Genomic DNA, 27,520 nt, shown 5'->3' on the forward strand with positions numbered 1-27,520 from the left:
TTCATTGTTGTAACGTGCAAAGCTCGTCGAGAGCATTTCAGTTAATTAATGAAACGCATCCGAGCCCCGAAAGACAAAGACTGGAACTGAAGCTGATTGCGAGTCTGAGACCGAGACGCAATTGGGGCTAAATGGCCCCAGGCGGCGGGAGTTTCGGAGGAGCAGGAAAATTAATAACAGAGCCCAGAAAACCCCCAGCAAGGACGCAGGATAAAGAGTTTTCGGGGGGCAATGTACAAACAACGTGAGCTCCTGACCCTCCTGAGGTGGTAGTTGCAGCTCCATTTCCACCACCATTAAACGTGGCTCGCAGACTCAGATTCGGATACAGATACACACATGGCAGCCAGGCAGCACCTGCCCCGCCCCCTAAAGGACCTTGGTGGTTGCTTGCCAAGCGCGAAATAAGCCAAGCGATATTCAAATTTTCTGCACAAACTTTACGAAGCGCATCAGCAGCAACAGGACTGCGGTTGGGGTTGTATTCGGATTTGGTTAGGGGGTTAGAGAAGTGGAAGTGGTTGGGGGTGGCGTGAGTGTGGGAGGGCGAAGGTTGCAAGGGGGCGGAGACGAGGGCGCGGCACGTCACGAATTGCGGCTCAGGCATTAGCTAATAGTCAGGCAGCGGAAAAGTTGAAGCTAACACAAAAATAATATCACTATGGGGTATTATATTCGACGAAATTCAGATACTCTACAAACTGTCGTAACTTAAAAAGAATAATAGGAAATGAGCAATATATAATAATTTAATTCAGTTATTCAAACTTTTGAGAATTGCTTTTTAGAATTATAACTAATTTTAAATTCTGAAATTTATTTAAAAAATATTATAATTTTTATAACTCTGAAAAACAGTGTAGGTCTATTATTACAAACTTTTTTTAATTTTCTAAAATCTCTAAATGGTTTAAAAAACTTTAAAAAAATTATGCCTGATATGCGGACTACCCCTACTCCGTAAGAGTATAATGAACAATCCCACTTCTCTGTTCATTACACAAAATTTGCATTTAGACGCAAACAACACGGCATTGGGAGGAGGTAAGAATGGCAAAGTGGGAGGCTTCCCGCGAAGGCAGCCCAAAAAGTGCACTTAACCATAACTCACGCTCGTGACATCGCGAAATTCTTCCATTAGTTTCTGCCAGATCTCCCCTCTATCAACGTGGGAACTTTGGTTGCATACGAAATTTCTGGGACCCATCAGGGGCATTGTTCCATCGGCATTATCGAAGCATCATCATCAGCATTATCATCGATGGGGAGATGAGATTTAAGTGGCTGCCAGCGTTCGTTTACGAGGAAATCGAGGGGACGCGGGGAGACGTCACTTGGTGGCTAATAAACTCATCGTCTGCTGAATTTATCGCATGCCAAGATTCAGACAGCGGCTGACTGATTTGCGAGCTATTGGAATGCAAATTGCAACCGAAGTCGAACAGAGAAATGGCTTAATTAGACCGTTCGATTCTTGATTCACCTGCTGGCTGGGGCGCAGTTAAATATGCTAATTAATTCGTTTTCGTTTTAATTTTATTTATGGATGGCCATACAAAAAAGCACACAAGTCACCCTGTGGGTTTCCCCTCTTCTCTAAGACTGAGAAAGAGAGCCCCGAATTCTCTCTTTCGCTCTGCTTTCTCTCTTAAATATTTTTAGCTCGTGGGGTGGCGGGAATTTCGGGGGTTAAATAATATGAACAGCTGTCGTAGGGGGTTGTTTTTGTTTTTTGTTTGCTTCGCATTACTGTATTTTGTATTTTGTAAATTAAACTAAAATTTCACATGATTTCTGGAAATGTAATTTTTAGATTATCTTATCAACCTCATCAATCATTTAATATTTTATCAACGGTTGAAATCTTAAGAACAAGGCAAATTAAAAATAAATAAATAAAATAAATAAATAAACACTTTTAGTTGCATCTTCAAGTATTTTAGTGTAAATATTTAGTTACAAAGAAAATTAGCTTCTGAGTTACTGTTCATTTATCCACATCCCTTCATATCATTTGCTCCTTTTTCCTTCGATTGCTGCAAATCGAATTGAATTTCTCGAAATGCTTTCATGGATTGAATGTCGCTGCAAGCTTCGCATCGGATTCCTTTCATGGGGCGAAGCAATTTTTCGATTCAATTATTCCGAATGGGAGGGACAGCACCGGGGTGTGAGGGAATGCGAATTCAAAATGCACACCCCGATTTGGCAGCCAGCTGAAACGTGCAATCAGTGGAGGAATTTCCCACCGTTTCGTGCTCGCAACCATTTTTGTTAAATGCAGGGAAACGTCTGCGAGAAATACTTGTAATCAAAATGGTCGTTACTCCGATCCAGAAGGTGTGGATAATTCATCCCGCTGCAGTGACGAGTGCGTTGGCCCTGGATGGATGAATGGACCTGTCTGGACCTGGACCCCAATCCTTGCCCCTCCCTCATCGGCAAGCTCAATTGAACTTAATTCCATCAAACGAAAGCAGAACCGAAACGCGTTTAAGCCAGGATCCGAGTTGGCCAGCACCAGACGCAGGAACGTGTTCAATTTGCGCTCATGAATGTTTCAGCATATAGTTATTGGATTTAGTTTCGGCACTTGCCACTAAGCATTTCTGCCATCTTCGCCTTATTCCGCTCCAAAATTTTCTGCCAGCTTGCGGAGCGTGCACGAAATTCGCAAATAAGGCAAAAGTTTCATAAGGCATCGAGTGTGTGATTGCGATATGAAAGCCAGGCGAATATATTAAATATTTTATGCGCAACGAGAAAAGTTTTTGATTTTCCTTAATAAACGGAAAGTATTTGGCAAGTTTCGGGACACAAGAGTCGCTTTTTAAGATGCTAAAGTTGGGATTGAATTTTTTATAAGCCGTCTTGATGTCCTTTAAATGTATAATGACATTTCCTCCTAATCCCATATTGAGTACATATTAAATAAAAACTATTTTTAGTCCTTTTTACCAAAAAAAGTTTCGTTTAAAGTCAATATTATGGTAAATCATTTTATGTATTTAAAAGGATATTTTTAATGGAATTAAATTTGCATCCCATCGTCATCGTTAAATACAAAATTTGTATAGTAAATATTTAAATTCCTTTTTCGATATAATTTTAGCCACTGCTGTGAGCCGCGAGTTCGTTGAACTCCGTCATGCAAATGGGCCATCAATAAACCGATTGATCCAATTGCCCAGGTATCTGTATCTCCAGACAAATTGGGTCAGTCGATGGCGATGACGATGAGGATGACGATGCCGATTACGCTGGCCATGGCCATGAAGTGGGAGCCGCAGCAGCAGCTAGGCCATAAAAGTGACATAAAATTCCCTGCGACGACCTTGAGAAGCAGTAAAATTTTTAATGACTCTCACTTTTTACGGCCAACTCTCGTAGACCGTAAAACTTGGAACTGTGACGGGCACACACACACTCTCAATCGAGCATCGTATCGTGGAAGAAAGAAAGCGAGAGCAGATCGCCCCGGTCTTTTTAGCCACAAAACTGACAATGGGCCCACTGTGCGGCCTTAATGCGAGGACTTAACGGGGTGTGTGTGTGTGTGTGAACCCTTGTGGGTGGCAAACCCTTGCCCTTGTGACTCGTTTTTTATGCCCGACCTTGTTTTATGGCCTCGAGAGCCGCGGGTACGGCTAACTGACATTGAATAGAACCAGAAATCCAGAACCCAGAGCCCAACCCTTTTGTCTAACTCAACCCTTTGCAACACTGCGAGCAGGAAAATAACTAACGATAATTGCACGCAGGTTGCGCCTAATTTAGTTTCAAGGTCCGCTGTTTTTCCGGAAATTATCATTTCATACTTTATTGCAGCAATGTGGCATAGGCAAGGCTCATTTTCGTAATTGGCTCTTAAAAACTGGAAATAATCACACTCAAGGCAGAGCCAAGAAATGTGTTGGCCTTGAGATCTCTGAGAAAAGTAAAAGGTGGCTCAAAGATCAATCCATTAGAAACACTTTCTATTACAGTTGAAACCAGTTAAGATATTTCTTAGCAAGAATTTATTATAAGATTAATTTTATTAAATAATATAATATTTTTATCAAATATTAAGTTGAAAATATTTTGTGTATAAGGTTTCCTTTCCTTGGTGTGTCTTCCATAACTTGTACATATTTATTGATAGCAAGATAATCCAAAATGACTATCCCCCCTCCAGCCAAGCTCTTATTAATTAAGCCACCCATATTTCATTACATCCGATTAAGCTGTCAGACACCTGTCTTCCGATTTTCGTGGCCGCCACATTGGCTTTGTGCATTCGCCGCCTTCCGCTCACCAAGTTCGTTATTGGAATGGCTTCTGTCTGCTGATAAGAATGTTTGTTGAGACAACAAAATTTCGAAAACTTTTAATGAGAAATGTCGCCAGTGCATGCGGTGCGGTGCGGTGCGGTGCGGTTCCATTTCCATTTCTCCCTGGATACTGGATACCGCCTCCAGAAGCCAGCGCACATCCGCTCCTTTTATCCCATCGGCGTTTTGGCGAACTCGACAATTTTCGTTACGAGCGAGCATCTTGCAAAAATGAGAAAACTTTTGCCAACACCAAACGTGTCGACGTCCCGAAATGTAGGAACGCAGATGGAGTTGGCCAACGGAGGGGCAACCCCTGCCCCGCGATTCGTTACTATGCGGGCCACCACGTCACCAGCAGTGGCCAAAAGTAAATCTCTTTCGAGTGGCTGCAATCCCCGTGGACGTTGTAGGTGTCGTCTGCGTCTCTCCGCCTTCCCATTATTTGCACAGCAGTTGCAACGAGTCGGGAATCTGGATAAGGATGCCGACACGGACAGTGAGTCCTGAATCCGGAATCCTTAGGAGTACACACCCCCAGGAAAAACTACCCGAACTGGGATCGTATAGGCACTTATTCTCCACCCGTGCTCTGACTTTTCCTTTATTTGTGCACAAGGCAACGATTCGGAAGAATGGCTTCGCTCCCATTCCGCATGGTTTTTCTGAATTTGTTGGGGGCGGAAAGGAAAGGAAGTCCCAACAGTCTGCTGGTTGGCTTTTCCTGATGACAGTCGTTGCATTTGGAGCAAGTGACGTTCCACGGATGTACACTAACAGAAATCACTTGGCTCTTTATTATCAGAGAGTTGAAAATTCTTAACAATATCAAAAACGTCAAAAACATATTTAAACATTTTGGATTCTCTAAAGTTGTAATTAATAATTTAACACTTTTGAAAAGATATTAATTTTTTTAAGTTTGAAAGTCAAATTTAAGTCTGACATCAAAAATATGTTTAACAAGCAGAAATATATACATATTTTTTGAATGTTTAATATTAAACAGTATGCAACAAAAAATTTTTCTAAAATACTGTTAATTTATTTTATTACAAATCTGATAAAATCTGCTTTTAAAAATTTCTAAAGCTTAAACAAAGTTGTAATTGGTGTTTTTTAAAAAGTATTTACAAATGTATTATAATTTTTAGGGGAATAATAAAAGGTTTTACTGTAGCATCTTATCTAATTTTCTTTAATATTAATATTTTATTGAAAGGCCAACTTTTAACTTGCCGCCTTGCGTGTTTTTGTCTCGTCAGTTCTCCACTCAGATTTCCCACAGTGCAGCAAGAAAGATTCGTTTCGTATTTAAGTGCCTCAATTGCCTGGATGTTGACTTCTATTTCGGCTGGAAGAACACACCTAAGTGTACCCACGAAAGCGAGGCAAACAAAGCAACCCAAATAAGCCCGGCAAATATGAAAATATGAAGCTATATATATGGTACCTATATTTGCCATCCCACTCCGTCTGTGCCTGTTTGTTTTCGTATACCGAACTCGGTGAATGTCATGGCCCGAGACTAAATATAAATTGGCCTGGGCCCCGGGAACGGGGCTTAAAGGTGACTAAACTCGAGGCACTTGAGCCGGCATTTCTTTTTAATTTGGCCGACGAAAGTGTTGGCCAATATTTTCGGCAAAGTTTGGTTTTATATCCCCAGCAGATTCCGTCCGTTCTCGGTGACATTTTGTCAGTTTATCTAATGAAATTCGTCTCCTCGGCCATATTGCCATATTGCCGAACTTTGGCTCTTTTAATTATTTCCGGTGTTCGGGGTGTGTGGCAGCTGTGGGGGCCAAATCGACTTATCAAGTCGTTAGGGAGGGGACGCAAAGTGCATGCTGGGATGCGAATCGGACAGGAACTGGATTCTCCGGGGTCTCTGTAAATCGGCGGGCAGAACGGACGAGGAAAGCCAAAGGCAATCGGATGTAAATCGAACACTTAATGGACTCACCTGCTGTGCTGGGTATGGATACCCCCTATACCATTCCCCCCGCTTTTCCTGGGGGTGATAAATTTGCATGCATTATGAGCACGATATAAGTTACGAACTTTATTCGTGAATTAAACGTGAATGAATTAACGTGACTGAAATATTCCATCTTGGCCAAGAGGAGCCCGGACATGATGGAGTCGCAGGGAGGAGTAAGAGTCGGGGCATTTGCATAAATGGCTCTTGTAATTCCAGCTTTATCCCTCCTCGGAAACCCAGAGAGTGGCTGTGTGTGAGTGCATATAAAGAAGTACGTTTTATGCAATGCCTGAATTAAAATAAATTCTGCATTTCAGTTATGCAAATTAAGCTGCGTTTATTTTCGAATGGAGATACGCAAACATGGCCACTCGCCGGGCAACTCTTGAAGACTTAAACATGAACGAAAAACTTAAATTCGTGGCTTGAATAAATTCTGGACACCGCCAATTGTCGCCTCAATTAGTCAAGGCTGCGAGGCTCCATTAGAATGGGTCTTTGGCATTAGCCATTAGCATTTGTTCGCTAATTGTCAATTAGCTGGTGCCAGTGTGTGGTCCCGCTGAATGGCAATTTGCATAAATGCCACCGAACTGCGGAGCGGCACTGAAGCGAGGGAATTTCTAAGCGAGCCGTCAAGTGCCGTCGGCATGTTGATAACTCATTTTGATTGCCTTAAAAGTTATTGGTTCTATATTGATGACTTGGACATTTATTATTTAAAAAAAGAAAAACAATCAATTAAAAACACCAGAAAAATTAAAAACAAAAATTAAATTTTAGGAATCAAAATATTTAAAGAAAAATTTGTATTTTACAAAAGCCAAAAACAATAATATTAGGTTTTAATAATAATAACTGATTTGGAGGCTTGGATTTTTATATAATTTTAAAATGTGAAGGTCATTTATTCTAAAAAATTTCAGGCTTGGTGTTGATTGACTTTAGACGACAAGTATTTTGCTTATTTCTTAATACCTCATGTTGTGCATGTGCCAATTTCGTATGCTTTTAAATTGTATTACTTAATGAATTGTTGAGTTGATTTTGAATTCTTGACTAGACAACATAGATGAAAAGTACTATTGATTGAATTCAGTTCCCTATAAAATTCGTCTATTCCGAGGCCCAGGGAGTTACCTATGAGTCTAAAATTCCCCGGTTTTGAGTTCCGAAGAGGACAAGTGTGTTTCGATAAATAAGTTAGGTTTTTTCTCTGCAACTATGGGTGCTGAGACCCGTTCTCAAAGGTGCGGGGGCTGCGGGGCGGTACGCTTTGCGCTGGTATTTGTGCGTGCAGTGGTGTGCGTGGGCGGCGCAGTTGCCGCTGCTGCCGACGTCGACTTTGCCACGCCTGAAACGCTGGGGACACAGCTACGCGCATGTGCGAGAAAAGGACGCACAGCGCTTCGAAAGTATCTGACAAATGCGCGCTTGCCAGATAAATCCAAGATGGCCGACCGACAGATAAACCCGATTTGCCGCAGCCATCGAAAGATAAACGCTCACGAGCGCCCCCTGGCGGAACGCCTTAATCGGCCGATTGGAATTCGTCTCCCGAGGCTGCAGTTGCAGCTGAAGGACAATATCAATGTATCTGAGTATCTTTGTATCTCCCAGTAGACAGCTTCACGGTTCGCCCGCCAGGCGTCGCCCGTGTGCCGGTCCCATTGGAGTTGCGTCAGATACATTTATACATCTCTTATTAGAACCATGGTTTCAATGGCCGACAAAGCGAGTGGTGGGGTATGCGAAATCTGGTTAACAATCTTGTTTGTCACTCGACAATTACGAGTATCGGGGAGGCGATTGAAACCGTCGACTGAGAAAACATTTCTCATGACGATAATTGTCTTGAGTTGTGGAAATGTTCTTCGAAGCTATTTTCCTTGAGGCTTATCCAGAAGGGCGGGCACTGCATATATAACTCTGAGGAGCGTATGGTGATACTTGGACATAACTTGAGATGTGTCAAGAATCGATGGGTTTTGTGGGGTTTGGTAAGGAATAAAATCTACAATTTATTTTAATCTGTAAGCACAAAAAGGTGAATCGATCCTAAATTTACCAATATCAAAATATTTTTTTTAATCAAAGAGTTTTTTAAGTTTTTTACAACATTTTTAAGTTTATTTAACCAAATATTATTGAAATTTTGGTTTGTTTGCATTGGAGAATTGGGAACATTTAAAATTTAAAATATACACATTTTATAAAATTTCAGCTGTCTTTTTTCTTGAATGGGAATAAAATCATAAGTTTTGCTTAAATTCTTTATTGTTGAATAATACCGACTACTAGTTTAACACAAAGAAGTTATTAAAGTGGTAAGCATTAAGATTAACCAGAAACTCGACCTAAGAGCTGATATCGAGAATTTCTTAGAGGCCCGTGAAAGCCTACACCAATTTGTGATGCGGGAATCACACGAAAAAGGTAAAAATACAAATGGGTTTATTTGAAATCAGAATCCTAAAATGTATCTAATGGCTACATTTTTTTCTTGGTCCATGTCAAATTGACTAAGATTAAAATTAGGGGGACAAATAAATAATTGAAAATTATTTCATTCTGATAACTTTTAAAGGTTTATTTCAAAGCAGTGACCAGGGCGTAGTAAATCATCCAATAAGCTCTGTCAGAGGACATCGTATATAGTAAACAGCAATCAGTAATCAGGCACGGAGGCCTGCGCCCAACTGCTGAAGGGGCAATACAAATAATTTGTAATCAGTGGCGTTAACAATGCGACCCATAAATTTCTATTGACCTCTGTACCCCCGCCAGGGGGAGTGGATCCACAGCGACGGCAACCCTGCAGCGATGTGAATTATGCAAGTGGAGCGATAAAAGCAAAGCCAGGCGAACTGAATTTATTGGATGCCATCCACTCATTAGCATCCAAATGCGGAGCGCGAAGACGAACGAACTCATTAACGGCCTCAGTGTCAGGGCTTCAACTCACATCTTCCAGGCCCGCGGAGTCTGCTTCGACATCCACGTCCACATCCCCATTCACCGAAATCCAAGTCCAGACCTGCTCCATGGCGCTGAATAAATAACAAAGTGACAACCACAAAAAACGACCACGGCCAAGGTGGAGCGGGAAAGCCAGGGGAAGTGGAAGTGGAGGAGGGCGGGCAAGACAAGAAAATGTACTATAATTGAGCTCACAAATCACCCGGCTGAGCAGGGACACAGAGAAAAAATCGCAGAATTTTTTATAGTGTTATCTAAAAAATATTTAGTAATTCCCTTTATTTATAAATCATTTAGGGGAATTTTTTGTAGCTCAAAAAGCCTTAAAAATAAATTGTAGGAACCATAGATTCAATGTCCACCGGCTTAGATTCCCATAGTTTTGATATTTGGGTTTTTATAGTAAATTTCTTTCAGTTAGAAAAATGTACAATCCAATTAAAATATAAAATAATATCAAAACTTTTAAGCGGACAAAATCGTAACAAAACAGAATAATATATCAAAAGTTTGCAGTGCACAGAATCGTAGAATCGAAAAGACAGAGAAGACGAGGCGAGTTCTTGCAGCAGCCGGCACACAAATGAGCACGGACCAAGTAAATTGAGATTCTTTAAATTTATGCACATATTTTTTTCAGCAGCAGTACGTGGAGCCACTTAAGCTCCTCGACGGCCACTGCCCCGCCCCCGCCCCTAGGGGCACCATCGAGGGAAGAAGGGACGGAAAAGGGGCGGAAAATCTGGATAGGGAGTGCAGAGCCACCCAACCACATCCGCATCCGTCTGCCATTCTGGTTGGTTCCCTGTGCTTGGCCATTTGGCTGGATGTGGCCAAAGGCGGGGATGTGGTTGTGGTTTTGGCCAGGCTGGATGTGTGCGGCTTGGCATATTGATGAACCGCAACAAATTGGCTCCACGGTGGCAGTGCCAACTGCCGGAGCCACCGCAGCAGAAGCCGTATGTCAAGCGCCGCACAGTGGGATTGGGTAAAAGAACATCTCAAAATTTTAAATAAAAATATAAATGAAAAAAAGTATTTATAGGTCAAACTAGAAATTATAACTGAAATTATATACAATAATTATACTCATCATTAATGCTTTAAAATGTTTATTTTGTAAATTATAAATAATTTAAATCTAATAAATACTACATTAATTTTTTTATACATTTTAAAATTATAAAACATAAAACATTAAATTTGAATTAATTGTTAAACAAAATATATAAAGTTCCCACCACTGTCCAGATTCTTAGCCCCTCGTGGATGGCGCAACTTTTTCTAGCCATTATACTCGAGAGAAAAAAAGTAGAAAATTGTAAAAAACAACCGAAAAAAAGAGAAAAATGTTGGAAAATAAAAGAATGGCAATGGAGACACAGACACACTAAAAAGCATGTTGCCAAGCCCAGAACTCACAGCCAGTGCCATTTGAATCCGTATCTATCCCCCGCCGTTTTGTAGTTGCAGCTTGGCAATCTGCCATCATTTGGCATAAATCCCCCTGATAAGGCCCCTCGATTGCTCCCCGAAGTCGGTGGTGCGCACTAAGCCACGCAATTTTTCTCTCGACGCAGGGGGCGTGGACTGGGTAGTGGTACATAGTTCATAGTTTGTGCCCGCAACTACTTACAAATAATATGAATTTTTCAAAAAGTTTGCGCACTCCCTACACTCAAAAAATTTTTTTTCCTAAATTTTAGAAAATCGCCATAAAATGAAATTTTTTCTTAATTTTAGAAAGTTTTCTGAATTTTAGAAATTGTTTTCTTGAATCTAGGAAAAAAGACCATAAAAACAGAATTTTATGAAAAACCTTTCTAAAATTTAGAAAAATGATTTTTTTTCTTAAATCAATGGTGTTTTTTCCTAGTTTGCTCTCCAAAAGTTTTCTTAAATTAATGGCGATTTCGCCATTAAATTAAGAAAAAATGTACTTCACCCCTTCCTATAATCTAGAAAGTCGCCATAAAAAATACGGTACATTTTTCTAAATTTTAAGAATTTTTCTGAATTAAAAAAAAATGTTTTCTTGAAAACAAAAAAGTAGAATTAGAAAATCACCATAGATTTAAGAAAAACTTTTTGTATTTCTTTTATGCTTTTCACTCTTTCTTCGAAACGAAAAAGAAGAAGACAAGGGGTTAGTCCGCGGCGCGTTGCGACGACAGTTTTGGCGTATGTATGTATATGTTTATGTGTGTTTGTGCGTATGATCGAGAATTTTCTTGTGCGTAGCTGTAACTTTTATTGCGTTGTTGTTTTGGAAATGCAGTCTCTCGCGAGAGAGTTGCTTGCGTTGCGCTGCATTTTGAACCCTTGTGCTCAGTTTTGGATGAGCATTCAAAGTAATAAGTTTGTGTTGAGCCCATTTAAGAAAGTTAAAGTGCGATCCCTCTAAGAGGCAATTAATAGGTAAGCAATTTAAATAAATTTAAATATAAATTTGGTAAGTGTGTGAAAATTTATGGTAAGCAAAGGCCATACTATTGCAGGCCGCAAATACTATCCTTCTCTAATATTAATTTTTATTTTCGATTGCAGGAATAATTTCAATTTCAGGTATTGTTGATAATTTGGCAGTAAGTAAATTTTAATAATAGGTAATATATTAAATACCTACTTAATATTAATATTAATAATTTTTATCTTTTTGTTTTCTTTTCTTTTTTCTTTTTTGTTTAGGAAATATTTATAATGTAATTTTTATCTTTTTTGTTTTCTTTTCTCTTTTTTCTTTAGGAAATATTTATTATCTTATTTTTATCTTTTTTGTTTTGTTTTCCTTTTTTGTTTAGGAAATATTACTAATTTTCTTTTCATCCTTTTTATTTTCTTTTCTCTTTCTTGTTTAGGAAATAAAATAGTAAAATAAATAGGTATACATTTTATTAAAATAAATAAAATTTTCTGAAAATAAAAAAAGTCCTTTCTTATTTTAAGAAAAAAATTCTATTTTCAAGAAAAGTACTTTCTGGATTTAAGGAAATTTTTCGCAATTTTATGGCAATTTTTCTTGATTTTAGAAAAGTATTTCTGCTTTTCAGAAATTTTTTTCTAAATTTTAGAAAATTCCTTTCTAAAAAATACGGTAAATCGCCATCGACTGAAATTCATGGCGAATTTCTTGATTTAATGGCAGTTTCGGGCTGTTTTTTTTTTGAGTGTACGGGCTGCGCGAGTTTCTGGCCATATAACCAGAGACTAACTTGGATTGCCACTCGAAATGTAGCCATTTCTATGCGAGCATCTCGCTCGGAGAGGTCGTGAGTTCTGGGTTCAACGCTCGACTCCCCATCCCCTGCATTGTGAGCTCCATTCTAATCGCAATCTTCTCTCCACGCAGATTGGCAGACATTACGCTGCAGCACCGCAAGTTAATTGCCCCTGCAACAAGGGTCATCATTCATATTTTATGGTCTTTGTGGGGAGAAATGCCACAACTTTGGTGGCACAAAAATTCGGGGAGCACTGAATGGAAACGACTGAATGAAAACGATAATCAAATATTTTACCATTTCAAATATTGGCGTATAAAAATATTAATTAATTGAATATTCATTATTATAATATTTAATATTAATAATATATGCTTCAAATATTTTTTAAAGTATAGCACAAAATTACAGAATTATATTTCACTTATAATCACTGAATCCATATTTTAAATAACCTCACAATTCTTAATAAAATGTATTTATTAAATATATTGACAAAATGGATCGTTTATAATGAGAATAAAAATATTCAAAAACCTGGTTTAATTAGGACAGGTTTTATATTAAAAATATAATCAATTTAGGTTAATAAATAATTTTTAAAAGTGTTATTCGCTATTTATAAACACATAATTGTGTCACAATAATTTATGAATTTGCTTTAACAAAGAAATTCCTCATGTATTATGTCCCTATAAATTAAAGTAATTTTATCTTTAATCGTTAAAAAATTATGTCGTATAAATCTAGACAAACATAAGTTTCTGTCGAGGAATATTTGGTGGCAAAGTTGTGCCCACTTAAAAACAAATAAACCAGCGCTGCAAAATAAAAATGAGAAGAAAACTTGTTTGTGCTTTGTTTTCTTTATTGGGTGCATTAAAAAATGTAAATAAATGTGCCCCAGCACGCATATACAAAAATAATATACCGAATGTGGTTCTCTATGGTGAGTCACAAACAAACACAATTGTATGCAGTCGAGACCCAAACAAATTTCAGTTTTTTTTCTACATTTATCTACTGGCTCTGTGAGGGTCGCAAAGAAGGGTGGGGGTGTGGTGTGTCTCTGGTCCCAGCCTAGAATATAAATTTAATTCCGAAAACAACAGATTTTTGCCTCGATTCAGGCTCAAGTCAATTTCAGGTTACGTGAGTGTGCGAGGGATTTTTGTTTTTCTTTTTTGTTTTGCGCAGTTCAGTTCTCGACGAGGATGACAAGGAGGAGGAGGGGAGGCGAAATGGCCGCCAGTTTCAATGGCCGCCGCATCAGGAGTCGCCCTACCTGTGTGTGTGTGAGTGCGACAGAGACGCAGCATGCGCAGGGGTCAGAGGAAGGGAGATAGAGCTAGACTCCCATAGTGGTTGCTACTTTACTTGTGCCCACTGTGGTTGCTACGTGAGTTTTCGATTCGATTTCAGATGGCATAGGTTGGTAGCTAACGGTACTTTGCCCAATCCACTCGGAAAAAAAACAAAACACCACCCTTTCAATATTAAAAGCTTCAAAAATAGATTTTTAAAAAGAACGTATTTTTTCAAAAAATTAGTGTTGTCAAATTATAATAGCAAAAGTATTAAATATTAATTTTTTTAGAAAATATTAAATGTATGTAGAAAAATATGATAGTAAGCCTTTTCTATTAAACAAAAATGTTTTTTGAAATTAAATTTATGGAATATGTGTTCAGTACGGTTTTCTTTAAAAAATGAATGAGAGTATTAAAGATTCGATTACTTTATTTATTTAAATTGTAACTTATAATAATTTTCGCCAGTGCAAATTCCGAAATAGCTTCTACATTCAACTTGAACCCGTTTGGTGTGCAGCTGTTTATGGCTGCCCTCACCCACCACCCACAGCAGTCGAGCCGGCAAAAGTTTGTTTACGATTCCTAGCTGATTCGACTTTTGTTGATGCTGATCCACTGTAGGTGTAGGTGCTGCTGGTCTTTGGTTGTTTAATTAGCCGCGGCCTTCGAAATTCTGACGCAAATAAATCAATGGCAACAACAGAAAAGTATTTTGCCCCAAAAATTGAGGAATGTCCGAATCCAGGGAATTAACAAAAAAAACAAATGCACTTGGAAAAAAAAGATTTACAAAGTCATCGATAAAAATGTTACGTGAGGGAATTTATGCAAATTTGTTTTTGTCTATTAAATTTTTTATTTATTAAAATATAATTTTTTTTTAACATTTTTCCAGTGACAGTTTAAAGATGGTTTCATAATTTCCTCAGTTCTTTCTTTCCACCAACCATTAATATTTCACTTGGGGCACAGCTCTTCAACTAATCCCCCACCCAGAAAACCCGAAACAGGTGAAGGAAGGGCCAAAGGCTGTTGGCAGCTCAAAATTGGCAACAGCTTCTAGCACTTAATGAAGCCCCATGCCCAACCCTTTGCCCAAGTGGCCATTCATCTGGGCAACCCTTACCATTATCCCGCCGGACTGTCTCTGCAAATTGACTGGGCCCTTCTAATTGCGCATCTTTAATGTAATCAAGTCGCTCCCAGAAAGCGGAAAGGCCGCAGAGAAGCTTGTTCCATGCAAATGTATCTAAGAAATTAGTTAAATTAATTCAATTTGGCCGCGCAATTGGAATTTGCAGCACGAAGCGCTGATTAAAATTTCAAATGAACTCCGTCTACTGAGGAAACAGAGCCACTTACATGAATTTGTCTGGTGCAGACGTTATTTCATTATTTATTTAGAGCCTTTCAGACATGGCAACACAAATAGAGGATTCACCCAGACCTCATCTGTAAAATGTGCCTTGAATTTGTGTTCGATTACGTTTAAACAAAAGTTTTGTATAAACAGAATGAATATGAGCAAATACTCTGAAATCAAGAGAGAATTTAATTATATTTTTTTGGGACAACAATTCATTTGTAGAGTTTACTATTTCTAATTAAATTTAAACTAAAACCATTACCCCAGATAATATTAAACTTTCTCTGGTTTCATTGGAATTTTTACCTGCATCGTTTTAAGTTTTATTTTATTCCTGCTATAACTTTTCAAGTCTAATTGCTGCCTTATCTATTTCCACCTGCCACAACTAAAGTTTTATTATTTTCATTTTGGCCCAAGTAAACAATATGCCGGCTAAGTTCACTCCTTCGAAACGATCTGGGGACCATTTAATTAGGTTTGGCAATGGCTTCGATGACTGCGCAGGTAGGGCCAACGGCAAAACGGGGAAGAACACATTTAATTAAAAAGCACAAAAGGCTGGCAAATTGCAGCCACAAATAAAGCAACCAATTGAAGCGAGTGTGGCAGGCGCTTAATGAAGCAGGAACAGGAAAAGTAGGGGAAAATAAACGAGGTATTTATGTGGCGTCTCAAGACATCAGCCCCAATCCCCAGCAACCAGACCAGGTCCAAGTCGGGTCTTAAGTGAGAATGTGGAGCTTGAGGGGGGTGGTTGGGGGTTCTTTTGGGGCGTAGCAACATACATAATTGACTGACGGGATAATTTACTTCCGTGCACTTGCGTGTTTATTAAATTTCTGGGTTTGTCTCGGGGCATTGATTCCTCGAATGGAACTGTGTGACTGTGCCAAAGTTGCGGGGCGGGATTCCTAGTAGTGCGACAATGCCACGAGCTGAAGCCAAATTTCTGATATTGCGTAACCACATGTAATTACGTGTATTCCTCATTAGTTTGGAAGCGTGACTGACTTTGGCTGGCTTCCTCGATTGAAGAATCAAGGCAATGGCACAGTGGAATACACAGCTAGGATCTTTGACAGCTAAATTATAAAATGAATTTTAAAATATTAAATATTTCACCAGAATTACAGCTTTAATAAATTCTAAGAATAATCCATTATTAAATCTTAAAGTTTACTGTCCAAATACTTATTTTTATTATCTGTTTTGTTAAATCTATTCTAATTTTTCAAAAGAAAATAAATGTGGGATTTAAATTTTAAAATCCCTTTCAGTATTTAAAGATTGTTTATTTTTCCATAGTGCAGCCATTGCTAATATATCTCTAGCTGGAGGAGACATGTGCTCTAAATAACCGAAGGCAAGGGCAGGGAGTTATAGATGGAGATGGGGGTGGGGGCCAGGCCAAGTCACGTTCGTGGGCCAACCCATTTACTTAGCTAAGCGATGAGGGTTGTAGTTGTACCTGCCCGCGCATCTACCGCCTGCCCAGAATTCAGGACTTCGAAGGACCCACCACTCCCTTTTGGAGATTCGCACAACTTGTTACTCGCCCGCCTTTTCCTATTCCTATTGCGATTTCGATTCCGATTCGACTTGATGGAAATCTTTGAGCTACACGTTTCCGTTCTTATCGCTGGAATATGGAAATTTCGCCATTTATTTGATCAACTTTTGCCTTTTTCATATCGAATATATCGAACAGGGCGGGGATCTGTAGGCGGATGTGAAAAATAAATGGCAAAAGGTACAATCTTTGGGTCCCAACTATTTCATATGCCGCACACACACGCAAGCTGTTCTGTATTTTTTTGGGAATGTAATTTAGCAAAAATCATGTTGGCAAATAAAAATTTAAGCTGGCGGGCGAATTTTCCCCCAACATTTCGCTGACTTTTAAGTTGCACCTGCGACCCAATTCAATTGGATAGTTCCACGGTCGGCAGATGGAGTTTTATGCCGCGAACCCATTATTATAAATTTTATTTGGCATGCATATATATATATTAAAAACGCTAAGATGGAGACTCACCTGAAGCAGCTGGCGTCGGGTTAAGTCCTCGCCCCAGGGGTAGATGCGTAATCAAACTGGAATGATATAGAAAAATATATGTTTTATTAAATTACATTTTTAATTTTTTTTAATATATTAAAAATTGTAAAATTTTTTAAGACAAGGTTTAAATATTTATTTATTTAAATTTTTAAAAGTACTTTCAAGTAGATAAGGGCAAGGGTTACTCCTGCTCATGTGAGAGTTTTCCTTTTGGATACACTCCATTTCCCGGCTTATGCAAGCGGACTCACATGTAAAACACTTTTCACAGCCGATTACATGGATTACACAACGCAAATGGCCAGCCGGGACCCAAATACTCCAACCCATCTGCGAGTTGGCAAAGAAGGACCAACCGATTTATGCCGGAACACGCTCCTCATTATTATTTCACGCTTATCATTTTATTTCAATTCATTTCGGCCCACCGCCCACCGAACCCCAACCCATTACCTCCCCCCTTCCATCGCAGAGTGCGCTTTCGTGTTTGCGGAAAGCAGGAATACAATAAATATATAGTTGCTTCCCGGGGATTGGACTCCCACTTCCACGCACAAAGGTCCCAGTTCCATCGAGGGATATTTATATGGAGATGCTCGAGATGCATTCATATTCCATGGGGTCCAGTTGCGGGTCTCGGTCTTTCGTGCGCCCCATTACCCTTCGCTCATTCGATTATGCCGACATCGATGCTTCATATATGCTATATGTGTTCGTTTTTATGCTCATATAGGTCGTGTGCCCTTTGCCACGCCCCCTCCCCCAGAAGCTCGCCATTTTACGCCCACCGGAGTCTGTTGAGTCGAGTGTCCATGGTGTTTGTTTGTTTTTCCCATCAGCCATCTGCCCCTGTTCCCATCAATTTGGTTTTTTTTTTCTCCTCCCAGTCTGTGTGTGCTTTTTGCGAAAACTTTTTAGTTTCCTTGTTTGATAGACAAACAGACGGCAATCGACCGACCTCGAATTCCCCAATGGAATATGCTCGTGTGCATAAATTCTGGCCGAGTACATGGCTTCCTGCGAAACTGCTTTCATTTTCATAATGAGCCGCCGGAGACGGAGCCATTTTCCCGCAGAGTGGCTGCCTCCGGCGGTCCTCAAAGTAATTGGCCGCGCAACTTGTAAATGACAAACATGTCCAGGCCAAAGTGAATGGAGTTTTCCTCGAGTTTTTCCCGGCCAGCGAGTGTCTGTCTGTCAGTATCGAAATTCCATAAAAGAGAAACTTTGGCTCATTAATATTTTTCGTTTTCAGAAGATTAGCTGCGCGCGGCAAATGTAGAAAGAAAACTGTTTTATAGTATATATGTATTAATTTCCCCGCCCTTGGCGTGTTGATTTGTTGAATTCACTCGTGTTTCGATTTATTTATGTGGCTCGTTGTTATCGTAACAAGGGTCACGATTGAACAAATCTCGGGAGAAAGTGGAAAACTTTAAAAGGGAGGTGTCATCTGAAATGCTAGGGAAGAACCTGAACATGAAGAAACAACAGTTTCAATCAGGTCATGTACCTAATGGATCTGAACTTAAAAATGACAGGGAACAGCCACTTAGGCTATCAAAACTTTTACCGAACAGACAAGGTAACTTAGAACAGTGGCTATAAATATGTCGCTGAGGTTCTATAAAAATATTTTCCTATTAATTTAAATAAATCAAATTTATAAATGTTTTTTACTCTCTATTAAAAAATTGGGATAGTAAAAAATATAAAAGTAATTTTGTATTATACAACCAAATTTCTCTAAATACTTAAATATATTTCAAAATTTTTTTTTATGAAAATGTGAAAAATCTGAAACATCCTAATATCCTGCCGCCTGCTGCGGAAATGGAACGTCGGAGGCGATCTCCGGCTGTGAGCCCAGCGGTCGAAGTCGCGACATTGGGAAGGGGTTTTACGACCCCGGGGTTCAAAGGTATATACCCTGGGACCTGCGAGTGCTACGCTCTGAATGCAATTACCGAAAAAAAAAAAACAGAGACACATTTTTTGGTCAAAATATGAAGCGTCCCTAATTTTCCCGGAAAAGTGAAAGTGCTGCAGTCCCTGTGTTTATGGCAGCCATATAAATTGCAATTTTCAGCGTTCTCTATTTTTTGTTATTTTCTGTTGCCTTGTTGTTGTTACATCGAACGGGTTGGGCATATGGGTCTGTGATCCGTATCTATATCTGTAGATATGTATGTAGACTCGATGCCACATGCCGACAGGCAGCACAAATATTTGCCCTCGTAAAGCAATCTGAATCCGCCTCAGCTGCCTCCGGAGTCTCTAAACGGACTGGACTGTCTGTTATGACAATTGATTCCGCGCCGTCTTGCGATGCGCTGCATTATAATAGTTCCCCAGTTGACCATCTCGGATGAGGATGGGTGGATGAGTGGATGGGTTGGGAGTGTCCAGGGTCGTAAAAGTTATGGAAACCAAATGCGAATCCCGGACACTTGATGGCGGCGCATGGCGGCCATTCGAATGGATCAACGAACCCAAAAATAAAACAGATGCAAGATGCAGCGATACGATCGAACAATTATCAATTGTGATTACTTCATTCGCCTCGAAATGGAGCCTCCGTTTGGTTTTGGGACTGCGTCTCCGAAAGTCGTCAAACTGGTTAACTGATGCAACTTGGCCTGCCGCTGGGCATAAATTGCAATTTACGGTAAGCGGCTCGGCTTTGGCTAAATAATTCCCTATCCACAATCGACGGAGGGAAGGAACGGGTTTCGGCAGTAAGTTTATATATTTTATTCGCATTATTACCGGAATAACGAGTAACTTTCTTGCACGCAGTCGTGACACATGCACCTGAGCATTAGTTTCTTAATTACATAAAATGCCGACGGTTTAAATACTCGTTAAACTAATTTTCTTAAGTGAAGTGAGTTGTACGGTAGCTGAAGTGCATCTACAAAACACGAATATGGGAAGCCATTTTTATTTGCATTTATTTTTTTATTCAAATTGTTCCAGTTTCTATTTATGGGTTCTGGCTTATTAATAAAGAGGATCTAAGAATTATATTTAAAATGCGATCTTATCAATATCAAATGGATTTACACAGAGAGAAAGACTGATAAAATTAATCAAGTTTGATAACTTTAAATATTTTTAAAATTATCAGACAGTTTCATATTTTATTAAAATTTAATAATGCGCTAAAAAAATATTTTGTGATCTCAAAAACGGAAAATATTATTTCGTTATCCTCAAATATTAAATTATAATAATTTATTTAATTATACACAAAAAATGTTGGTTAAGGAATTATTTATTTATTTAAGGAATCATTTTTCTTCCCCTGTTTGGAGGACACATTTGGCAAAAATAACAAGTATCCTGCCTTTCCAAGAGGTAATTTAGCATATTGGCAAACAGCCTTTTTAGTGGATTGCAAATTCAGCCTTTATCAGGCATCGCGTGTGGCCTGAACCCAAAACCAGTTTCGTTTGCCCCACTCGACCGACAGCACGTCCACATTCCAACCACCCATTTGCCCACTGTAAATGGCCCACTGTGCGCATGTGCGGGCTTTCGGGCTGCCACGACCCCCGGGGAAATCGCTCGCTTTTCCACCGCCCAGGGAAAATTCTGGTACATGACGCCACACCGAAAGTTCTCCCCAGAATCCACACCATATGGCAATGGCAGCACGATGCACATGTGGCCTTTGAATATACATACGTATCTGTATCTGCCCGCGAGTATCTGTATCTGAGACTGTGTGTATCTTTGGCCGGTCGCAAGGAGTTGAATGCAACGCGGTGGCCATATCATATCATGGCGACCCAGTCGTCGACTTCATCATCTACGGGTTATGGCAAAGACATTTCTTTAGCTACAGTGGATTGAGGAGGGCGAAATGCAGCTTCGGTTGCTGGATCACTTGCTTTTATACTCCAGAAGATAAGCAGCAGCTCAGAAAAATTTCAACTTTCGTCAGGCGTCGTCCGTCAGTCTGTCACTCAGCCAATCAGTCCGTCATAATTTTCCCTCCGCTGAGCTTTCGCTCGCTTCTCAGCTAGATTAAACTAATGCAAATACTTTCAAAACTAAATAAAGTCGATGGCCCCAGTGCGAGAGCAAAATATTTAGCTCGCTGCCAGAAAGAAATATATTTTCTTATCGCCTCAATTATTGGGTGCGTTCAGCGGGGTATTCAGATTATTGATTAGAGATTTATTATTTGGGATTGCTTATAATGATTGTATTTCAATGAATGGCTGAACACAAAAACAGAACACAACAATTTTAATAATTCTTTGACAATAAATAATTATGTTATGTCCATTCGATATTTTAATGGCTAAACGAGTGTTGAAATTTTCTGTTGGGAGCGCCCATTGTTTTCATGTTCTTACTTATAATTTGTGTTTTTTTTTCATCTTGACACGCTTCAATTTGTTAAAATATTACGGCGTCACATAATTCAATTTGGTAATCTGATCTTTTATTATATGACATCTTTATTTGCTTTTATATTATTGTTTTAAAGACACTGATAAAACGACAAAAGCGACAGAAATATATTAATTGACTTTGCTTTCGGAAAGGCAATCGTATTAATTTATTTTTTAATTTTACTTTTATTCGTGTTTTACTTTAGATGGATTGTGTTATTATTATAATGGTAAATTCTCCATTTAAGTTGATATTATTCTGCTAGAGTAACGACTGTAAAATTGTAAACTTAGTTAAATAGAACGAAGAGGTTCTTTACCGTAAACTAAAGCGATTTACGTTGGGCAGATCAGCATTAGTTGCTGCATTGAATTAATGGCCGATAAATGGAATCGGTGAGCTCGGGAGCTTGGTAAATGGCCAAGAACACGTAACGGAAATCTGAAGTTTTCCCCCTCGCCACCCCTCGTTTATCGGCGCGTGCTTTGCTTACAGCACATTTGAAAAGTCCCCAGTTGAAGTGGGGCCTTGGAGACCAATTTATATATATCTAGAGAGGAGGTTGGCCCCCAACTAAATACGAAACACGAACTATGTGGGCGTTCCGACCGGTTGAGTTGGCCAAAAAAGATGGTAGGGGGCTAGAAGCCATCCCAAGGAATTCGCAGCTCCTTTCTCCACTTCCGAGGAACGTGATTTTCAATGCCGTTTTCCTTTTGTTGTCGTCGAACGGAAAATTATGATGCGAAACGAAAATGCGAAGGAGGCGAGTACGAATACGAGTTAAGAATGAGTGAGAAGGTGTACCGGGGGAATAAAGGGGGCTGCCAAGAAATGAAACAAAAATTGGCAAAAGGAAAATAAGGAAAACAAAAAGAAAACACAATGGTCGACCAATGATGATGATATCTACACAGTCAAAAATATTTTAAATTAAAATTCATTTTCTTTTATATGTCCTTATGAATGTTGGGGAGACCCAAATAATATTTATAAGAAGCTAAAAACTTGTATATTTATTTCCTTGGTAGAAAAACAGTGATAGAGATAAAAATAACTTTTAGATAACTTTTTTTTTTGATTATTTTTCAGAGTGTACTGGCGTTCTTGCTGCGAAGGAATGGCAATAGAAATGGAAAAACTCAACGAAATCAAAGAATATAAAATAGAGGGGCAAACAACAAAGAGCTGCAGGCAGAATGCCAGAACCAGAAACGAAAACTAAAGTTGAAACGCTTTTAGACATTTCAGAGATACACACGCACACGAGAAACACAGACAAATATTTCAAGTTTCCTAGCCTCGATTTTCCGTTATTTTTTCTTCGACGTTAAAATATTTCATTTTGTCAAAAAAAAGAATGGCGCAAGGAATGCACCGAAAAAAAACGAAAGCGGAAAATGGGGAAACGAGAGCAGCTGCCAAAGCTTTTAGGTAAATTAAATAATTTTCCCGTCTCTCCTGTCATTTGAGTCGGAATGAAAAATTGCTGGGGCAGCACGAATAGTTTAGTTTATTTTAGCCAGCGCTCAAAAATGACAGCAGGAGCAATCCATCAAGGAACTACAGAAGCATTCTTGCTTAATTTATTGCTTAATAAACCCAGTATCTCTCGCTGCGGGACACCAATGTTAATCAGATATTCCCGGCGCAGAAGCTTCAAGACACATCGATTGAAATATGGCCGCGGCGGAAATGCTAAATGGGATTGGGCCCAGAGCTATGGGTATTCCAGACCCATGCCTGGAATGGGAATGCATTACCCATTTACCAATTACCATTCCCGGCATTGCATGTGCACCGGATAATGTCAATCAGCGAACATTCTTCATTTTTGTTTACTCACTCACCTTGGGGCGTTCTCCATGCTGCGGCCGCTTGTTTGCTTTCAAATTTCCTGCCTGCTGGCCATTTTATTTATTCAAGGAGCGGGTTACCGAGCCCAGACTTCAGACCCAGAGTTAAAAGCGGGCACCGCGCACTTCGAGTGGAGATTGACTTTCAAATAAACACTACTTCTGCCCGATAGAACTGGGCTGCTGGCTTTTGGCCTGGTCGGCGGGCAATCGATTGGCCAGGGCGCATTTGATTCGGCCCCGATCAATCAGGGGCCATAAATCATAATTGCCAGGCAATTTGTCTTGGCCATGGAAATTGACTCTGGCGCGCGATTGCCGTTGGGCGCAAATTCATTTGCCATAGAGTGCTCTTAATTGAGATAAGAAAATCATTCTGCTCTGGCAATTCGTAGCTAATTTGTTGCGAATGGAACTGAGGCTGTTTTTTATTTCTTATTAATAAATAATATTACATAAAATATTTAAATTGTAATGGGTTACGTTTTCCTCTATGAAATTAAAGTTTGAAGTAAGTGGGATGTTTGAAGTAATTAATCAAAATTAATACCAAAAATAATTTTTTGTGATTGCTATTTTAAACAATAAGGGCAAATTTTAATAATTGAAATGATCATAATTTTTTGATTTTTAGACTTTTATAAAACACAAATCTTTTTATGGATTAAAATATTTTTATAAAAATGTTGTTAAAAATATACCAATTTATTTGTATAAAACATATGACTTGTGTAGTATTCTTGTCATTTTCTTAGTACCTTATTAACTAAACATGTTTATAATTCTGAATATCTTTCTCTCCTCTTCCTCCCCCTTTTTTGGCCATAAATCCTCGTCGATGTCTCCATTTTCGTGTACATCCATTGGACGGCCATTACAACCACAATTGACACAGTGATTTACGGCAATGAAAATTATTCACCTGCACAACCAGCCAGCACACACACATGCGAATCGGAGGACAGCACACCTGGGCGGTGAAGTGGAGGCGGGGGAGTGGAGGAGGGGAGACCGCAGGCGACGCTTTGTCATAAAAAATAAAACGAAATTGTCGTCACTTTTATGACTCCCTACCGTGGGCCCGGTTAAGATTCAGATTCCTGCTTTCCTGCTTTCCAGGCAGTGGGAAGTCGTATTTTAGGCAGCTCCTTAAAAAGTCACTTGAACGGAAAACGCAATATACGCGATACAGAAGCCGGCGAACGGTAAAGCTTCTTGGGGCTTTTTGTGGACTTTTTTAATGAGCTGTCAGAATTATCATAAAGCAATTAAACGCATTTCACACTCATAACCGTAGGCAAGTATTCAATCCACACGCAGTGGCATTGCCTGTGCCACGCCCCCAGCCAATACAACGCCCCTGCCGGCGAGCCGTGTCTTTGCCACTGACACTAATTGGTTGCTTTATGGCCCAGTTAAATCGTAAAACTCAAATTTTATGCTTTGTCACTGAAACGATTATGACGTCCGCTGCTGACGTCCTCGGCCTCGTCCTCCCAAGATTCCGCCGTCAATCCGGGAATCCCGTCAAGTGGCTTCATCTCCGGCGTCCGTTCCCTTAATGCCCCCTGATTTATGTCCTTGCCCGAGTTATTTGCGCCAATTTACAGATTGATTTCGGTCTTAAGTTTTTACTGTCCCCTGTGTTTATTCATCGCCTTTTGCACCTACTTAATGTTGCTCTGCTTCTGAAGTTATGCTTTATTGCTGTTACCGAATCGGGGAAACTAGGTATATATGTTTACTCAGGGCTAAAACGAAACCAGTTGGCTTAATCACTGTTTGCACATGGGTGATAACACCCGATTTTGAACCCATAAAAATTAAACGGCGCCTTAAAAGTTAATATAAACAACTGTTGAATGGTCCTTATTAATTATTAAGCAGTTAAGGTAGTTAAGGTGGGAGGTTAATATTTTTAATAATGTTTTATATTTTATCATATCTTTATGTAAACTTTATTTACTGAATTATTTTTTAATCGGTAATTGTTTATTTATTTGAGTAATAAAATGTATAGTATAGTACAAAATAATTTCTACAACCCGTGAAGGTCATGCATAAATTTGACCTCTCTATTCAAATGTGCGAAGTAAACAAAATAAAAATAAGAAGAAAAGACGAGAAATAAATGTTTGTGTTCGGCTTCAATGTGTAGGCGCATTGTTTCAACAACAAACAATGCGATATATTTAAACGGTTCCACATGCGAGTGTGGCTATGGGTGTATTTTCCGATCCGATTGATTTGTTTATGTGGGTAAAGGCGCGAAACTGTGACGAATGGAGCGGCAATCGGGAATGGAAATGATAATTAACCGCACCTTATCACGAAACGCTGCCCTCGATTGGATGCTCCCTACACTCGCCCTTGTCCCTGTACTTTTATTATAATAATTTGTATTAAAATGAATGGGATCGATAGGTACATCTTTCGAGAACTTTGACCTTAAATAAATTCCAATTGCATCCAAGACACGAACCTCTGGGGATGCAAAATCCAATTGCGACAACATTGTTGTTGTGCCGCCAATCATTCTTATCAGCAAAAAGCAGAGCTCTGGCATTGTTTGATATTTGCCACCCACAATGCATCCAACTTTGTTGCCAAGTGAGCGAAAAACTTATTATATTCCGCCCGCGCAACCCCCTCAAAAAATGAATGCAAGCCCAAAAAAAGGCGAGAAAAAATAACAGGACGAGTGGGAATAGCAGGAAAAGCTGTCGAGGCAGCGAAAATCGTAAAAAAAGGAAATTGCATTTCCCCAAAGCAGCGAAACTTGCGCAGGACTTTTGAGATTCTATTAAATTCTAACAAGATTTCAAGCTGTGTGGCGCGGGAAGAGGAAGAGCGCGGAAAGTGCAGCGTCCAATAAGCAAATGGCAGCTGTCACTGTGGGAAAAGAGAGAGAGCGCGGAGAAAGGGGAGAAAATCAAACAAAAACATTGAAGCCCCAAAAGCAACGCGCCAAAAAGAAAAACAAGAAGAGTAAAGGAGAGAGCCCCAAAGAGCGCCACTTGAACAGGTGCAGCTAAAATAAAGAGAATCGAAAAGAGCATTCGTTAAGAGCGCCAGCTCACCAATACATATGCAATTTAAGAGAGCTCAGCTAAGAGAATCCGCACGCACACAAAGACAAAATCCAATCGGAAGAGAGCGACTGTTTAAGTGTATTGGTAAACAAGAGAGCAGCACCGCTAAGACTTGAATGTTTTGGAATTTAGTTAAAATTTTAGAAATTTTAACAGACGACAGAGTTTAATAATTTGGGAATAACCTAAAAAAAATTAAAATTTTATAAAAAAATTAGAATATTTTTGAAAATGTTAAACTCCAACTGGTTTTTGAAAATTAATTCTAATTGGACCAACAAGTTTCTAAATTTAGTGGCGACCTTCACCTTTTGGTTTGTGTATTGTCTAAGCCTCGGCATTTCTGCGCATCCTTTTTTCAAAGTATATCCCTCTCGCTCTAAGCAACCCCTAAACACCGTTACTTACCCTGGGCAACTTCTTTTGGTTTTCGGTCTTTGTTTCTGCATTTTAGTTTTTTCTTTTTGGTTGACGACGCAGACGCAGAAACTCCCGCGAAATTCTTCCGCCCCCTCTCGCTCGCAATCCTGTTTTTTGAGCCTCTGGTTTTTCGGGGGCTCCGAATTTCGGTCGCTCACGTCGCAAGAACTTCACAACAGCCGACGTCGCAGGTGAGTGGCGAGCAGAGCAGCATGGCCGCCTCGGAATACCGCACCGCCCGTTGGCACGAGCGAGAGAGGAAGAGGGACGGCGGAGAGCCGCTCTCTTTCACATCCATGATGGCTGCCGCTGTCGCTAGGCAACCATTGAAATGCGGAGGCAGCGCTGTCGGCGTCGCAGTCGACGCAGCCCAATTCTCTCGCATTCCAACGGCATTCCGCTCTTTCCTCCTCTTCTTTTTTCATTTGGCTCGGCCATCATGGCGCTCCATTAAATCCACTTCTTCTTCGCCGCGAATTCATATGGCCGACATTTTCGATTCAGCCG

General features: G+C 39.7%; 1 protein-coding gene and 1 long non-coding RNA gene across 9 annotated transcripts in view; one reads left to right on the plus strand and one right to left on the minus strand.

Annotated features, from left to right (window-relative positions):
- The window catches only part of LOC138913428 (uncharacterized), a 73,677-nt gene extending 50,027 nt beyond the window's left edge, over positions 1 to 23,650 (minus strand). For 5 of the 8 annotated variants that reach the window (XM_070217169.1, XM_070217173.1, XM_070217175.1 and 2 more), the window contains exons 1-2: positions 23,496 to 23,650; positions 17,215 to 17,270 (exon numbers count right to left, since the gene is read on the minus strand). In XM_070217169.1, the coding sequence (XP_070073270.1) occupies positions 17,215 to 17,270; positions 23,496 to 23,512 (73 nt within the window). In that variant the 5' untranslated portion in view covers positions 23,513 to 23,650. The remainder of the gene's footprint in view (positions 1 to 17,214; positions 17,271 to 23,495) is intronic. The other 3 variants (XM_070217176.1, XM_070217170.1, XM_070217171.1) reach the window with 3 other exon arrangements.
- Positions 13,697 to 14,793, plus strand: LOC138913429 (uncharacterized). The gene is made up of 3 exons (XR_011419172.1): positions 13,697 to 13,896; positions 14,276 to 14,377; positions 14,432 to 14,793. It is a non-coding gene; the product is annotated as an uncharacterized lncRNA (long non-coding RNA).
- Positions 23,651 to 27,520: the final 3,870 nt, after the last annotated feature.

This window comes from Drosophila takahashii, chromosome 3R (assembly GCF_030179915.1).
Source record: "Drosophila takahashii strain IR98-3 E-12201 chromosome 3R, DtakHiC1v2, whole genome shotgun sequence".
Taxonomy (NCBI): domain Eukaryota; kingdom Metazoa; phylum Arthropoda; class Insecta; order Diptera; family Drosophilidae; genus Drosophila; species Drosophila takahashii.